Below are 18,370 nucleotides of genomic sequence, written 5' to 3'. Positions count from 1 at the left end.
TCTTTCAGGATGGAAGAAAGGGGAAAGGAGAGCACCACATGGTTTACAGACCAGAAATCTGCTTGGCAAAGGAGTTGCTGAAGACTGTGGTGTTGGAGCTGCAGAGAAAGTACCTTTATGATTGATTTCCATTCAAGTCAGACTGACTGCAGTGTGGTCATTTTTCTAACCCATAACTGCTCACACTGCAGCAGTCTGCTATCTGCAGGGCGTCTGAATTATAGCAGTCTATGTCCGTGTTCCCTCTTACACAAATTACTTACACTGGTTTCTTTTTCCATGCAAATTCATCAGTTTTACAGCCCCTCGTAGCCACAGTCAGGAAACTCTGGCCAAGAGCACAAATTGATAAAATGAGTTAATTTTACTATACTTATTTTTTTTCTTTCTAAAAGCTCTTTCTCATAGGCAGTGCTCAGGAAGCATATTATGGTGAAAGGAAGATAACAAAGGAGTTGAATTTTCTTGCCATAAATTACTTTCCAAGTTAATTCCCTTTAACGATGATTCCAGATTTGCTTGAGTTTTCATAGCATTGTACGTTTACAACTGCGCCTTTGATAGAAAGAAGACCAAGTGTTTTCCCATGTTCACTCCTTTGTGCCTGTGACATGGACTTTCTTACAAGATCTTTGCCACTAGCATGCAAAACAACACTAAATTGTGCTGGGCCCTCAGAACTGTGTGCTGTTGTTGGACTTTTTTTTGTCCCCTCTAGTCTTAAAGTACAAGTTCACAAAGTCTCAGTGAGTGTATTAGAGTATGTACTCTAGAGAGAAATGTACCTCTTTTCTTTCAGTAGTTATTTTAGAAGTTGGAAATCCACTCATAGTCTTTCTTGGGGAATAGCTATTGGCCATTACTCCATCTTGTTTAGTTGTCATGCAGATTTGAGGGAGGGCCAGGTGTGATTTTTAATCTTTAAAATGTAAACACCACCAGGACAAGGGTTTTTATATATCTTGTCCACTGATGGATCTCAAGCACCTGGAGTAGTGCCTGGCACATTAGAGTTGCTCCATAAATATTTGGTGAACAACAATCTCAGTTATGCAGATAATACTGCTCTAATGGCAGAAAGCAAAGAGGAACTAAAGAGTTGGCTTAAAGGGCCTCTTGATGAAGGTGAAAGAGGAGAATGAAAAAGCTGGCTTAAAACTCAACATCCAAAAAACTGAGATCATGGCATCCAGTCCTATCACTTCATGGCAAATAGATGGGGAAAAAGTGGAAACAGCTACAGATTTTATTTTCTTGGACTCCAAAATCACCATACACCATGACTGTAGCCACAAAATTAAAAGATGCTTGCTCCTTGGAAGAAAAGCTATGACAAACCTAGACAGCATATTAAAAAGCAGAGACATTACTTTGCCGACAAAGGTCCATATAGTCAAAGTTATGGTTTTTTCAACAGTCATGTATGGATGTGAGAATTGAACCATAAAGAAGGTTGAGTGCCGAAGAACTGATGCTTTTGAGTTGTGGTGCTGGAGAAGACTCTTGAGAGTCCTTTGGACAGCAAAGAGATCAAATTAGTCAATCCTAAAGGAAATCAACCCTGAATATTCCTTGGAAGGACTGATGCTGAAGCTGAAGCTTCAGTACTTTGGCCACCTGATGTGAAGAGCCAACTCATTGGGAAAGACGCTGATGCTGGGAAAGATTGCAGGCAGAAGGAGAAAAAGGCAACAGAGGATGAGATGGTTGAATGGCATCACCAACTCAAAGGCATGTGTTTGAACAAACTCCAGGAGATAGTGAAGGGCAGGGAAGGCTGGCATGCTGCAGTCCGTGGGGTTGCAAAGAGTCAGACACAACTGAGTGGCTGAACGACAATAACTGAATGTAGCCTCTCAGAGAAGATGTGCTTTTAACCATAGACTGGCCACACTGGTCGTTTAGGTAATACTCCCCACTGATTCCCATTAAGCAAGTTGTAAACTCAGTGCCCTGTCATCTCCCAGGCAGAGTAGCTTGAAATTTTGGTTAGAAAAAAATTTTTTTCCATCATCCTCTCTTTCCAACAATGCAAGCCTGAGCGGATTGTCTCTGGTGGATGGCAGAAGTTCAATAACCACAACCTTATCCAACTACTAATGTGTACTGAAGAGCAGGTCATTAAGAGGGTTGGCTACTAAAGTAACCCCTTTCTTCCAATAGCCCACATTACTGTAATGATTCCTTAATAGCAAACCATTTATTAAGAAATGACACAAAGACTACATTCTACAGATGACAGGAAAGAAGGGTGGGGGCAGGGGGATGAATGATTTAGGAATAAAATCTAAGAGACAATTCCCCAAAGTTAACCTTTCGCAGAAAACGCCTCAGTGGAGCAAAAATCCACAAATGCTTTAGGTTGGACTAATCGCAGTGCTAATTAAGAGCAATGAGAAGCCCTTTCTCACCATTTGTGTGTATTTACAGATTTCCAAGTGTCAGTTAGTACTGCTTAAAGTTTGGGGGGAGGGGGTGCAAATGGAGAGAACAGATATTTACTCTTCTTAATTCAAAACATATTTATTGATCATCAGCTGTTTGGGGATATAAAAGAGACTGTGGGATCTGTAGGATTAAAGGCCACCTGGTGTAACCCCCCCAATTTCATGACCTAGAAAAGTTACGAAGCCCCCTCATGCCTCAGTCCTCCCTAGTGGTGGTGTGAGGATTAAATAGGATGAGGTACTTAAAGCTCTTAGCCAGTGTCTGCCCAGAAGTGATGCTTAGTCAGTGTTAGTCCTTGTTGTGATGGTGATGACCGTGGTAGTGGATTCTCATTTTTATTATAATTATTACTAGCATTATGAAGTCCAAAGAGCTTAAGTGACTTAACCAAGTTCCTCTGGTGGTTATTGGCAGAGCTACACTCTATAAACAGTCTCTCTGAGGCCCTGATCAGCACTTTTTCTATGCCCTGGGATGTCTGTCCTTACAGAGCTTAAATTGCACTCAGTCTAGTTGGGTAGAAAATCTTATATATTAATAAGAGATAAAAAATGATGAAGCCTATGGTCAAGTACACATGGAGAAAAATCAGTTTCACAATATATCAAGCAGAAAGGAAGTGTTGTGGGTGGTCCAGTCCTTCCTTAGGATCCCCATGTTTGATTGGCAGTGGCCATAATCTCTATACCAAACCAGCAAGCAGTTAGTCATTAGCTTCAGAAGCCCAGCTTGACATCCTGGGCAGATGCGTTTCCCTGATTTGCAAAAAGGACATAATACCATCATTAGCACATTTCATTATATACATCTTTGTGATACTTTATTAGCATAATATGATTATTTGCTTATTTATGCCCTTTCATTGTGTATAATTAGAAACTTGCCTTTTATACCTATTCACTATCCTGGAAGAGGTGACAGATACCAACTGTGAAAATTTTATTTTCATCCCGGACAGCATAGTTTAGGTCTCTGTTCCCTTTGGCCAGGATTCCCAAATCAACCTGTCAACTGATTTCCCTGCCTCCAGAGTTACAGTCACCCAGTGTTCAATCTGTGTGCTGTTGCTGTGCTCATATTCCTCATACAGGCATACTCAGTCGTGTCCAGCTCTTTGTGACCTCATGGACTGTAGCCCGTCAGGCTCCCCGTCCATGGACTTTCCCAGGCAAGAATATTGGAGTGGGTTGCCATTTCCTTGTCGAAGAGATCTTCCCAATCCAAGAACTGAACCCACATTTCCTGCATCTCCTGCATTGGCAGGCAGACTCCTTACCACTGAGCCACCTGGGAAGCCTGCGCTGGGCAACATTCCTCAGATTCGATAATTATTCTATCACTGCCATTCTCAGAATATGTCATGGATCCCACAGATCACTCTCTTACCTCCTGCCTCCAAACTTACGTAACATGCTCCCTTTTGCCTAGGAAACTTCTCCTATCTTCTTCTGGGCCTCTTTAAACGCTCACTTGCCTTGAGAGCTCAGCTTAAGCACCCATTCTTCTGGGAGGCAGCCCTTTTTCTGATCCCCAAGCCAATAAGATCTATTACTCCTTTGAACCTCCCTAACACCTGACCTGCCTCTTGAGAAACCTATATGCAGGTCAGGAAGCAACAGTTAGAACTGGACATGGAACAACAGACTGGTTCCAAATAGAAAAAGGAGTACGTCAAGGTTGTATATTGTCACCCTGCTTATTTAACTTATATACAGAGTACATCATGAGAAACGCTGGGCTGGAAGAAGCACAAGCTGGAATCAAGATTGCCGGGAGAAATATCAATAACCTCAGATATGCAGATGACACCACCCTTATGGCAGAAGGTGAAGAACGAAAAAGCCTCTTGATGAAAGTGAAAAAGGAGAGTGAAAAAGTTGGCTTAAAGCTCAACATTCAGAAAATGAAGATCATGGCATCTGGTCCCATCACTTCATGGGAAATAGATGGGCAAACAGTGGAAACAGTGGCTGACTTTATTTTTGGGGGTTCCAAAATCACTGCAGATGGTGACTGCAGCCATGAAATTAAAAGACGCTTACTCCTTGGAAGGAAAGTTATTACAACCTAGATAGCGTATTGAAAAGCAGAGACATTACTTTGCCAACAAAGGTCCATGTAGTCAAGGCTATGGTTTTTCCAGTAGTCATGTATGGATGTGAGAATTGGACTGTGAAGAAGGCTGAGCGCCGAAGAATTCATGCTTTTGAACTGTGATGTTGGAGAAGACTGTTGAGAGTCCCTTGGACTGCAAGGAGATCCAACCAGTCCATTCTGAAGGAGATCAGTCCTGGGTGTTCTTTGGAAGGAATGATGCTAAAGCTAAAACTCCAGTACTTTGGCTACCTCATGAGAAGAGTTGACTCATTGGAAAAGACTCTGATGCTGGGAGGGATTGGGGGCAGGAGGAGAAGGGGACAACAGAGGATGAGATGGCTGAATGGCATCACCGACTCAATGGATGTGAGTCTGAGTGAACTTCGGGAGATGGTGATGGACAGGGAGGCCTGGCATACTGCAATTTATGGGGTCGCAAAGAGTCGGACACGACTGAGCAACTGAACTGAACACATTCTAGTCATTTCCCCTGTGAGATTTAACACTTTTAGCCTTGCATTAGATATTCAGGTATAATTTTTTTATTATTCCACTAGGTTATAAATCCTGTGGGGGCAGATACAATATATACCCTTTTATCATTTCAAGTTTAAGACCAATATTGTACATGAAATTCAGGGTGGTATGGCAGGAAAAGCCCAGCTTTTGAGGTCAGACATCCTTGAATTTTAATCCTGGCTGTCTCTCTTCCTTGCCTTTCTGTGATCCAGGGCAAGTGATTTAACCTCACTCCAGGGCTTAGTTCGCCTCATCTAGAAAATGTACCTTTCCTGAAAATATTGTTTAAGATTTAGGTTAGGTATAATAAATAAAGTGCTTCTCAAAACATGAGCCCCCCAGGTACTCAGAAAAGCCTACCAAAAGGCCACCTTTTGAATTGTTAGTGACTTGGCAAGACATCCTGTTCTCCAGATTAGAGGCACTGAGAATACCCACTGCATTGCACTGATATTTTGACCGTGACCTCTACCCTCAGATATAAAAAAGCCTTTCTCTTTGGCTGTCACAGTTTCACTGAATCAGAATCCACTCCAATAAGCTGACATGCATACCAACCATACACACAGACAGGACTGGACGATTTTTGCTTACAAGACTCTTTTGAAGAAAGCAGAATTTGGATCTGTGAGTTATTAGGGTTATGTAACCCAGGTGTGAAACCCAGTCTCATTTCAGAAATTTAGTGAGGTTTTAAAACTCAAGACATATATAATCAGTTTTCCAAATCCTGATGTTATTCAGCAGAAATCAATAGGTGCTAAGGGAGGTGTCGCATGCTGCCAGGACACCCAGTGTTGTTAGATTACAGCTACAGTGTACTAAGCAGCTCACAGGAAGGAAATACACAGGCAAGTTAAGGAACGTTTCTGTAGGCTTAATTATTTTTTTATTCTTATCTGAGAAGTGGACGTACCATATGCACATGTGTATTCTTCTTCCTTCACCTATTCTGGCTCCCTTGACATTTTAAAAATATAATCAAGGCAAAGTACATTTTCTAGAGTAGAGCATGATAGTGTGTATGCATTCTAAATCACCTCAGTCATGTCCAACTCTCTGTGACCCTATGGATTGTAGCCCACCAGGCTCCTCTGGCCATGGTATTCTCCAGGCAAGAGTACTGCAGTGGACTGACATTCCCTTCTCCAGGGGATCTTCCCAATTCAGGGATGGAATCCACATCTGTTATTTCTTCTGCATTGGCAATTGAGTTCTTTACCACTAGCGCCACCCAGGAAGCCCTAGAGCATGATAGATAAAAGTGTTAAATGTAAGAGCAACTGGATGTTCACCAGCAGATAGAGGGCCTTAGACTTCTCTCGTTAAGTCCATCTTCTTTACATTTTGCTCTGTGTTTTCTTCCAAGAAGGTGTGGGGTCATCCAGTTTCCACAGTGCTCCATCCGGCTGAAGCCTCAACCTCATCTTGAAACTTGTGAAGAAAATCTAAATCTAGCCTTATCCTCTTTTTTAGTTAACAAGAGATGCCAATCTCTAAGCTCCATGAAGGCACAAACTGCAAGCACCTGTTAAGGGACTTCCCTGGTGGTCCAGTAGCTAAGACTTTGCACTCCCAAGGCAGGGGGCCTGGATTCGATCCCTGGTCAGGGAACTATATCCCATATGCCACAACTAAGAGTGCAAATGCTGCAACTGGAAAAGATCCTGCATGCTGCAAGGAATGATGGAAAAACTCGTGTGCCACAACGAAGACCCAGTGCAGCCAAATAAATTAGAAAAAAAAAACACGTATTATATGCCAGGTTGCTAAGAGGGGTGACCCGCGCCCCCATAACAGCAATCCCCTCTGCACCCATGGCCAATTTAAGGCATAAAGTATTACGAAATCAAAGGGGCTGCTGCTACTACTGCTAAGTCACTTCAGTCGTGTCCGACTCTGTGCAACCCCAGAGACGGCAGCCCACCAGGCTCCCCGGTCCCTGGGATTCTCCAGGCAAGAACACTGGAGTGGGTTGCCATTTCCTTCTCCAATGCATGAAAGTGAAAAGTGAAAGTGAAGTCTCTCAGTCGTGACCCCATGGACTGCAGGCTATCAGGCTCCTCCATCCATGGGATTTTCCAGGCAAAAATACTGGAGTGGGGTGCCATTGCCTTCTCTGAATCAAAGGGGAAGTTATGCAAATAAGTTTGATATAAAAAGCAAATTAGGGAATGACTGGCAAAATTATTCATTAGAACTCTGTTTACACTCATTGTCAAGCCTAACCATTTGTTTGGGAAGTAAAGACCTTCCTTGATTAGAGCCTGTCATTGAGAGATGTTTTTGAATTTCAGAAAGTCTATGTGAATTTCAGTATTTTCTATTCCTTAGCAGTGACTATTTTTATATAACGATAGTTGTGATTAAGGTTTAGCCATTGCCATTATCAAACAACTAAGTGTTTATTTTAGAAATTGCTTTGCCCCTCATGCTGTTTCTTATTTCCATAGTTTATTATGGCTTCACAGTCTCCTCAGTTTCCCAGCATCTGTCCTAGGAATTATCCTGTACCACTCCTTTTCCACCATTACCACACTCCAGAAGTCAATACATGTTCTCCATTTCAGCTCCTAAACAGCTGTCTCCAGGCTCCTCCTTTCTATCCCTTGGACCGTGCCCCCATCTTCTCTTATTTAAATGACTCGACTGCTCTCAGTCGATTGGTGTTATTCTTCAGCAGGTTTTATTGATTATATTCTTCAGCTGCCCCCCCACCCCATACTTATCCTCCTGACAGGTGGCGTGTCTAGCTTACAGGTACAGATCTGACAATAGCATTCCTGTACTTTGTTGGTTTTCCTTTGACTAACAATCAGTTACATGTGACTAATGCTTACTGACTGCCTCCTAGTGTAAGGGATTATATTAGATACTAGTAGCATAACCCCAATAGTCCTGTTATAGTGGAGTATTATAAGAGCTTCATAGCTTATAAACAAGAACTGAATGAATTCAAATTCATATTCCTTGAAGAAATCTACCTACCCTTCATATTGTTATTGTTTTTCTTCAGTTGCTAAGTCATGTCTGACTCATTTGCAACCCCATGGCCCACCAGGCTCCTCTGTCCATGGAATTTCCCAGGCAAGACTACTGGAGTGGGTTGCCATTTCCTTTTCCAGGGGATCTTCCTGACCCAAGGATGGAACCCATATCTCTTGGATTGGCAAGCTAGTTCTTTACCACCTGACCTTAAATCTCCCCTCTTTCCCCATGTATTATTAATATATACCACATTATACCAAGTTATCATAATCCAGTACACATTTTATGTTCTCTTACCTGTATAAATGCTATTCTCTCTACCTAGAATGCTCCATTCCTCTAATGGATAAATCCTGCTTGTTCTTTTAACATTCTTCCCAGGCCTCACATTTGCTGAGGCCCTTTTACTCCCTTGAACCTCTTATCCCTCAGCTGAGTTAGATACCCACTTCTATGCAGCCATATCTATTTAAGAATAACTCTGGAAAATCCCATGGATGGAGGAGCCTGGTGGGCTGCAGTCCATGGGGTCGGTAAGAGTCGGACACGACTGAGCGACTTCACTTTCACTTTTCACTTTCATGCATTGGAGAAGGAAATGGCGGCCCACTCCAGTGTTCTTGCCTGGAGAATCCCAGGGACGGGGGAGCCTGGTGGGCTGCCGTCTATGGGGTCACACAGAGTCGGACACGACTGAAGCAACTTAACAGCTAGCAAAGGACTTATCAGATTGTATTGAAATTAATCTGTCAGCCTAACTCTCTAGAGCTGTTTCAGGGTAGGGACCATGTCATTCATTGAAGTATCTTCCTTACCCAGCATAATTCTTGGCAGTAGCAGACTCTCAGTAATCATTGGTTGAAAGAGTGAAAGTCCTTGGTTCATGATTTTCCTAATTATCCTTTCTTCTTATGGATATGAGCCTCTATTTAATTTATTTATATATCCACTTCTATGGGCTTTAAAACTCTCAAACTAATGCCTTGATACAAAAAAAAAATACATCTATTGCTCCCGCCTTGTATAATTTTCCAAAAGAACAGGTTCCTTGCATGTATATAATTACACCACTAATTTTACACAGAATTGTCTTTTAAGATTGATAGATGTTATTTATTCATTTAAAAATATTTATTAAACTACTCCTGTAAACAGGATATCTACAGGCTCCAGGACATATAAAATGTGCAGAGAATCACATCTCACACAGGGGTCAGCCCTGAAAATCATGTGCAGTCAGTTATTTTTAACAATCCCTTGAATCAGAGGTCGACAGATTTTCCTATAGAAATATTTTCAGCATAGTGAACCATACGGGCTCTGTCACAGCTACTCTGCTCTTGCAGTGTGGAAGCAGAGATGATATGTAAATGAAGCTGTGCGGGTATTCCAGTACAACTTTATCTACAAAAATTATGGCTCAGAGGCCATAGTTTGAGGACCTTGCCTTAAACTGGAAGGTGGGACAGACAGTAAAGATGTATGCAGGGTGCTGAGGGGATTGGGAGTAAGGGGAAATCACACATTCGCATCACATGAAATTGGGATTAGGTGACCTGCAAAAGATGAATTTGCAGTTCAGAACTAACTCCAGAATACAGATGTGTGTAAGCTATCACGATCAAACAAAGCTAGAAAAACCCAGGGAATGCTGGTCGTTCAAGAAAAGTAGCAGACCAAAATGTGAAGGTATTTTTGTTAGAAGCATCCAGGAATATGGCAACCTTAGTGACAATTTACCATTACAAAAAAAGAGGAAAGATGAAAGGTATGTTATAGAAAATATATGTCCTTCTGATGCAGAGGATTTTTATTGTCAGAATTCTTTTAAGGTCTGAGTTCATTACTGATAAATTTGGATAAGCTAACCATATAAATTCAAATATAAAATGTGTTAAATGTAACACTGAAATATGCTCTCATTGATCTTTTATTCACAGACCTTACCTGATATTTCTTTCTTTTTTTTTTTTTTAATTCTAGCACCAATAGCTGCAGGAACTGGTCCCAATTTTTCTCTCTCAGATTTAGAAAGTTCTTCATACTACAGCATGAGTCCAGGAGCAATGAGGAGGTCTTTACCCAGCACATCCTCTACCAGGTAATTTTATTGTTGGCTCTTAAAGAGGTCAAACTTCATAGTTTACACGCCTTGATTTTTAACTCTGGGCCTACTAGACACTTAGCAGTGTGCCTCTGGTAATAGATGGTAGAAGTGAGTTCAGCCCTAATGGATTTCCAGTGTCACTGAGGGGAGAGAGCGCATGCGCAGGCGGCGTGCCTCTGTGTGCGTGTGGGGAGGGGGAGGCTTCCCAGGTATCTCAGTGACTACGAATCCACCTGCCCATTCAGGAAATGTGGTTTCCATCCCCGAGTCAGGAAAATTCCCTGGAGAAGGCAATGTCAACCCACTCCAATATTCTTGCCTGGGAATTCCCATGGACAGAGGAGCCTGTGGGCTGCAGCCCATGGGGTTGCAAATGAGTCGGACATGACTTAGTAACTAAACAACAACATAAACTCACACACACACACACATATACACACACACATATGTGTATGTATGTATACACACACATACACGTATATACATGCAGACTCACACATACACATCAATCAGTCAGTTCTGTAGCATGGGCTGGAAATAGTTAAAGACAGCTTTATCCAAAATAAGCGAGTTGTGTTCCGCTGTAAACTATAAGCATTAGTCGGAGTTAGTGAGATGGAAAGTCATAGAATGGTGTTCTGGGTGGGGTGAAGACATGAGCAAAGACATAGAGGCAGGATGGAGTATGAAAATGGCATGTTCTCAGAAAATTCAGGACAAGGCTTGACTAGGGAAAAGTGTTTTGGCTAGTTTGGCAGAAAGTTGGCCCTGGTGACGACAGTCCCAGTCTCCATGCCCGCAGCAAACGTTACCGCTCAGTTTCAGCTCTTTTCCTACTACTGCGCCCTGAAAGTTCTCAAAATGCAGTCTATGGGAGCTGCTCTGAGAGATGCGACTGTGTGATATCCTATTGTGAAGATGTAAAGGCAGATGCAGCCCGAGAGCATCGTGGGGCCAGATCACAAGCACTGTTGCACCGGGAGACCTTTAAAAGAGTGAAGCTGAAAGAACACAACCAGATAACGATTCCAGGGCGCTTGATCCCCTCGGGGTCACGAAGCCAAAATCAGAATGAAGCATTTTGCAAGATCCTGTTGTCTCCAGATAACCTGTACCAGAGGGAAAGGGATTAGCCATTAAACCCACAGTATTCTTTTTACAAATTGGCTTTAGCACTGGACTGTGACAACAAAGAAAAGAATGGTGCAGAACGATCTTTAATGTTTGTGTACTTTGCAGAAAAACATTTGACAAAGGTATATTCCTCCTAAAGCAAGCGTTTGAGGATTTAAAACAATGTCCAGATGATAGAAATTTTCCCTGGTAGAGACTCATTCTTACCTTGACTTTATGTATTTTAACCATCGTTACTTAAATAAATCATCAGCTTAGTCATTACCAATGAGTTGAAGACGGTTAAAGAAACTGTATTTTCCCAGATATAACCACCAAGTCCTACCATCATCTTTCACATTATTTAAATATCCCCTCTAGTTCACTGGGGTATAAAAAAGTCGTCTCCAGTGCCACTCCCCGCCTACAAAAAAAACCATTTATAACAAAAGAACGAGATTTTGAACATATTCGGGTATTAATACATTCTGAGGATTTTGAATGTTTGCTGATGGAAGGGACATTGTGTGTAACTACACTTAGTCAACATAAAAAAGCTTTGCAAATACTTGTGGTTAGTGATTAATTTAAAAGTCGATTGACTGTTTGTTTTTCATATGTGCACTGTGCAGGTACCATGGACAGCCCAGCTTCTCCAGCTGTTTTTTGCCTTTTGTTTCAACTTTCTGTGTGGAAGCCTGGTTATTAACGTACTTTAAAAAGCTAGTGTCGTTCCCATATTCTGCAAATAACTAACCCTGATGAGGCAGTAATTATACACAGCATCAGTAGTTAATAACTTGGTAATATGTTTGTTTTACTCTCATTAGGCTCTCCTAAGATGATTCTTTTAAAATTATTCTTTAAATATATAGACTCAGCAGAATTATCTGTGTACAGCTGAGGAACTGTGCCCAGAAGAATACCCCAGATTTCCATATAGAAAAGTTCATCAACCAGTCAGTCTTTGTTTATGCTATGCCAATATTAATCGGTCACCTGCTCTGTGGCAGTCACTGTATTAGGTGCTTTACATGCCTGATAGGAGTTAATCTTCACAGGAATTTTACAGTACAGATAGTGTTGCATGTAACAATGGGTCAGCTCACAACTTAGAGAAGTTAAGTAACTTGCCCAAGGTCACAGATCAAGTAAGTGGTGGAGTCTACATTCAAACTTGGAGCTGCTGAACTTTCAAACCATACTGTTTTGACACTGAATCCTCTTAGGAACGGGGCTCACTCTTTCAGGAAGGAATAGAATAGGAAGCCCCCAGAAAGGATTATCTGGCATCTCTACTTTTCATGGACTGTTAGCATTTGCTATTTTGAATTATTATTATCATCTTGAAGGTATGTACAGTTCCTGCTTCCCCTTCTGGATTGCAAATCCCTTAGAGCAGTGGTCCCCAACCTTTTTGGCACCAGGGACCAGTTTCATGGAAGACAGTTTTTCCACGGATTGGGGTGGGGGGAGTGGTTGGGAGATTCAAGCACATGACATTTATTGTGTACTTTATTTCTCATCTAATGCTGCTGCTGATCTGACAGGGGGTACTGGTCCATGACACGGAGGTTGGGGACCCCTGCTGAACTCTTCCAGTTCAGCTGCAAAGACGTATTAAGTCCCAAGGATATGAGATTCATAAGGCACTATGGATGTAAAGTCAAGTAACAGGAGCTTTGCAGTCTCATGATATAGACTGACAAGTGAATGAATATTTTTAGTTCAGAGAATTCGGAACACTCAGGAAAGAGGCATTTTGCTGTTCTTTAGGGACAAGATAAAGCATCTAGGCTTTGCACATAGTAGGAATTAAGCAAATATTTGAAACGAACATAATAGTCTTCCCTTAATTTCTAGGTAGTATTGCTAAAGACAGAACAAATTCCACACCCAAGAAGAGATGGTGTGTCATTGCTTAAAAGAGTATTTATCCTCCTTCTTATGTAGAGACCTTACTGGTCCTTTCCTGTGTCTCTCAAGTGTTTCTGGGAGGATAGAATTTATGCTAGATAGTCAAGAGCAAGAAGCCAGAATTAGTAACTGGGGGTTCCCTGGCTGTCCAGTGGTTAGGACTTCGAGCTTCCACTGCAGAGGGCATGGGTTCCATCCCTGGTTGGGGAACTAAGATACTGTATGCCGTGCAGCATGGCCAAAATTAAAAAAAATAAATAAGGAACAAAAGTAATGACTGATTCATATCTAAATTTAAAAAAATAAAGAAGATTGATAGGCATTAACTATATTCCTTCCAGTAAATATGTTCAAAATCATAGAAGGGGTAATATAAAAATTGGGATGCAATATACTTTTCTTATCCCAAAGAACTTCATCAAGATAAACCAGCTGTCAGGTTTGTGAAGTCAGTAAACTGTGTCCCGGAAGCCCTTCACTCATCGCTCCTGGCACTTCTGATTTTCTTCCCTCCTGGATCTTGTTCTCTCCTCTAGCCTGTATCTCCACCTTCCCAACATTTATCCTGTGTCAACCCCTGACAGTCCTTGCTTTCAAACCGAGGGGTCAGCTAATATCTACAGACTCTCTCACCTTTAGGATTTAATAACCACATGAGTAGGGCTTCCTCAGTGGCTCAGATGATAAAGAATCTGCCTGCAATACAGGAGTCCCAGATTTGATCCCTAAGTCAGGAAGATCCCCTGGAGAAGGAAATGACTACTGACCCAATCCGGTATTCTTGCCTAGAGAATTCCATGGACAGAGGAGCATGGCAAGCTACAGTCCATGGGGTCGCAAAGAGTCGAATACGATTGAGTAACTAACTGTTAATGCATGAATATTTGCATTTTATTCTAGAGGACACCAAGGAAATCAAAAGCGTTAGAAACTCAGAAAGATATTGGTACTTGGAGAAGGACAGGTAATGAAGTTGGCCTTTTGGGTGGGATCTCATTGAATCATGACACTTGGGCAAATCCTTGTCACAAGCACTCATGTGACTGTTTCTAAATCTGTAGCCCAATTCAGCAGTGTTTGAGCATCTGTTATTAGTCAGATACTGTGATAGGCACTAGAGCTTTAAAAAAAATCCTGATAATCTCCTTCTTCACAGATCTCAAGCTCCTGTTAGAGAATGTAGGTCTTGCCTTTTATTTGCCAGGGAACATAAGAAAATATTTATTCTGTTTCCAATTTGTATTCTTTCAACTTCTAACTAAAATTATTTCAAGTGGCTTTCACTTTAAAAACTACAACAGATAATATTAAATACAGAGAGGGCAGAAACCATGTGGAAAGATAGGAGAGACTCTTATATCAAGAACCTGAACCCAGAGTTATTCCTTACATTTAGCCCTTGGATGCCTGGTTTCCAAGGCAAGAAGGGAAGCACTAGGTTATGTAATGTACCTTTTCTAATAAAAGGAAACTAGAATTTCTTTTAATGATACGACATTTTTTCTGGTTTTATGTATTAGGAATTTTTTGTGTATGCCCTTTTACAAAGTACTTCTGTTAGATACAGTTTTACATAAAATACAGAAAAATTCTTTGAGTGGCTCTTTTTCATTAAATTTCAAGGAAAGCCAGGCAAAGGACATTAAGTAAATCATTAGAGGTTTTTCCTTTGGATACTCAGCTAGCATGCCACAGGTCTGTTGCTGTTCTGCAATCTAGCTTTCATGAGAATAGAGCTTAAAGGCTAAGATTCCTGGAATGGCAACTTCAGTAACTAGAATTTCATGCCTGAAACTGGGCCTTCCTCAGTTTTTTACTTGGATGGCTGCAGTGGCCTCTTAACTGTCTCCCCGGGGAAGGTTCTGTCTCCTTCTTTTCCCTTAGCTCTTCGAAAGCCGTCATCTCTGCAACTACCAGAATGACCTTTCTGACAGTGACTCTGACGTCACTTCCTGCTTAGATCTATTCAGGGAGCCTCTGTTGCTTGTAAGATAAAGTCCAGACGTACAACAGCTCCTGTCACCTTCACCCCATCCTTCTCTGTACCCCTCCTGCCGCTTTAACCATAGTGAACGCCTGTCAACTCTCTGCGAGTGTCACACACTGCTTGTGGTGGTGTTTCTGCTTGACGTGCACCTGCCTCCTGGAGTGATGTTGGGAATAGCTAATAACCTGGGTGACAGGAGCATACCAGTTAGGACAGAGCTGCCCTGCCACAGTGCCAAGTCCTGGAATGCCTCTAATGTGCCATACCTTAACCCTTTAGGTTTGGGATCATGAGGCTGTCCTGGGCCAAAGATGGGGTGACAAAGTTGGGGCAAACATGAGGCGCTTGAGAGTGGGACTTTGCCAGTTGATAAAGAAGTATTTCAGTATCTTAAAATCCAGAATGGCTGCCTCAGGAGTGCATCACCTGAGTAATAGCCTGTTCCTGCCCTGTTCTTCTTTCTGCTCTGTCTCCTTACCCCCTCTCTTCCAGACAGTTCAGGAACCATCTCCTCTGGGCATCATTTTCCGACCTTCTCTGTGTATCATTGCTTTCTTCCTCCGTCAAGGAACACACTATAACCTCTGTGTGGTTCCACTATCATACCTGTGTTTCTCTTTGCACAATTTTGTTTACCTCTTGTTTTTCATGCATGAGATTGTAAACCCCATGAAGACAGGTGTTATATCTGATTCATTTCAGTATTCTAGCCTTTAGCACAGTACGTGGCATGTGGGAGATGTACAATAAATGTTTGATAAACAAATATATATTAAAAATTCTGTACCTGATATATGAGGAAGAGATTACCCAGCTAGTACTCATACCAGGTATGAAATCTACTTGTTCTGGTATGTTAGTTACATAATCAATTAATACTATTAGAACAACATTAGCAACATGTAGCATTTCACTGCCTTTTAACTCTTGTAACCTCAAATTGGGAGAAAAAGACCTCAGTTCTTTCACTGGAAGAAACAGAATATATTCTGGAAATTTCCCAACCATACTTCTCCAAAGCTGAAACATCCCCGCTTGATGGCATAGAACTTCATTCTTGGTAATTTCCTTGTAGAGAAGTGGCATGCAAGTCACTGGGTCGCTCTTTTTCCCATGTCCCTTATTCTCACAAGCAGAATAAGTAGAATCCTTCTACTTTTGTCTCATTTGTTCACTGTTTTATCCCTAGAGCCTGGACAGTGACAGCAGGCCAGGTCCCAATCTAGGCACTAGAGGGAAAACAGTGAATGAACGAGGCAGAAGTAGAAGGAAGGTATTGCCACTGTGCAATAAATATTTTTTAAATGAAGAGCTCTAAGTAGAAGGTGAGAAAATATGGCAAAAAAACCCAAAAGGCAATTCAGGCTTTTCTTCAAGGGTTGTGTGCCCCGATTTTTCTCCTTCCTGGGGTGCCAGAGGGCTTGAGTAGATGTCTAGGATCGTTGCTGATGGCAACGCCCCAGCCAAAGCTCTGGGGGAAACACACGTGGGCTTACTACCCAGTCTTCCAGGTGGAGACACGAGACGGAGCCAGCCAGCAGTTCCTCAAAGGAAAAAGGAATCGGATGTGGCGGCAGCAGCAACTCAAGTGACAATAAAAACCAAACCCAGACACTTGGAACAACATAGACCCAAGAGTTTGTTCTCCATCCAGTGACTCACTAAACTGAACAGGAGCCCAAAGAAGCCCACGAAACTACACTGAGTTACCCAATTGCTTCCTCCCTTGGCTTTCTTTCCACCAGAGATGCCACGTCCAGGAGGAAGGTGGTTTGGATGGCTTTTAAACATGTACGCATTTGTTATTTCAGCTCCACGAAGCGCCTCAAGTCTGTGGAGGATGAAATGGACAGTCCTGGTGAAGAGCCATTTTACACAGGCCAAGGGCGCTCCCCGGGGAGCGGAAGTCAGTCCAGCGGGTGGCATGAAGTGGAGCCAGGTAAGCAGGGCGGGCGGCCACTGTGAGTCTAAGGCTTGGGGGGAGGAGGGAGTGCCACCAGGCAGAAAGCGAAGAGAGTGAGCTCAGAGCAGTGGACTTTTTGACTTTCTCCACATGAACACGTGTTTGTAGCTGACTGCTGCTTTTATGAAAGGGTGGCAGTGCAAGGATGCCATTCAGCTGAGATGAAAGATTGAGAAGGGTGGGTAGGGTTTTCTGCTCATATGTTTTCACTACACAGCAGTCCAGCGTTCCATTTGCCTTTGCTTTCATTTTATACCAATTGCCTTTTGGGTTTGGTTTTATCTTTTAATACTCAAAATAAAAATCCATTAACTTTTTCGACTGCATCAATAGCGTTAGAGAGGAAAGAAGGGCTCCTGTGCAGTAGCTTACACTTGGATCTTTATAAAGTGAGGAAACTTTTAAATATGTTTTGTCATCACAATTCTTTTTCTATTTAAAAGCAACAGCTAAAAAAATAAAAATAAAAGGAATAGCTATCTTTATGTCCATCTTTCGTGAACTAAGCAAATGATGACTCCTAGTCTAACCTCCTGGGGTAGTTTAGTCCTGACTCTGGAGTCTTGAGCCATGTGACTAATTCTGATATCAGAAGCCTTTTGAAACTTTTCTCAGTGTCTATAACCTCCAGATTGGCAGGGGAGAATCTCCTCCAGTACCTTCCTCAATATGCAAAGTCTGATGATGTAGAGAATAGAGTGGGCTCTGGAAAAAGGCTGAGTGTAATCCTGGCTCCGCTCCGGCTGGCTCTGTGATTATGGGCAAACCACCTAACCTCTCTGAGACTTAAGTGTGCCCATTTTTACCATCTGTCTATAATAATAGGCATTTCAGTGCTCTTGAGAATTAAATGAGGTAATATATATGACCCAACTAAGAATTATACCTAGCACAGTAAGTTTGAAAAGATTTTCCCAGTTCTTGCCTCGGAGTAATTCCCTGCATAAGCAAGCACCGAGAAAATCTCTGAACCCCTTCACCTTCAGTCTTAACTCCTTTCTCTCCCCCTAACATATCAAAAGAGAATCTTCAGCGAGTGTGACTATAGAGGGAGCAGCGCCGCAGAGGCTTGGGGGATGATGGAACTGTTCTGTATCCTGATTGTGGTGGTGGTTACAGGAATCTACACATGTGTTAACAGTCATATTAACAGAAATGCATGCCTTCCACTTCTGAGCCCCCAGGCAGTTTTACTGTATGATAATTAAAAGCAAAACCTCGGTCCCCACTA

At 42.1% G+C, this 18,370-nt stretch overlaps 1 protein-coding gene across 4 annotated transcripts in view; it reads left to right on the top strand.

Annotated features, from left to right (window-relative positions):
- Nucleotides 1-18,370, top strand: part of NFIA (nuclear factor I A) — a 394,800-nt gene that overhangs the window by 266,193 nt on the left and 110,237 nt on the right. For all 4 annotated transcript variants that reach the window (XM_052636594.1, XM_052636595.1, XM_052636593.1 and 1 more), the window contains exons 5-6: nucleotides 10,036-10,153; nucleotides 16,988-17,115. In XM_052636594.1, the coding sequence (XP_052492554.1) occupies nucleotides 10,036-10,153; nucleotides 16,988-17,115 (246 nt within the window). The remainder of the gene's footprint in view (nucleotides 1-10,035; nucleotides 10,154-16,987; nucleotides 17,116-18,370) is intronic.

This window comes from Budorcas taxicolor, chromosome 3 (assembly GCF_023091745.1).
Source record: "Budorcas taxicolor isolate Tak-1 chromosome 3, Takin1.1, whole genome shotgun sequence".
In the NCBI taxonomy this organism is placed as follows: domain Eukaryota; kingdom Metazoa; phylum Chordata; class Mammalia; order Artiodactyla; family Bovidae; genus Budorcas; species Budorcas taxicolor.
Note: the sequence above shows the minus strand (reverse complement) of the source record. Positions and strands in the feature narration are given on the sequence as shown.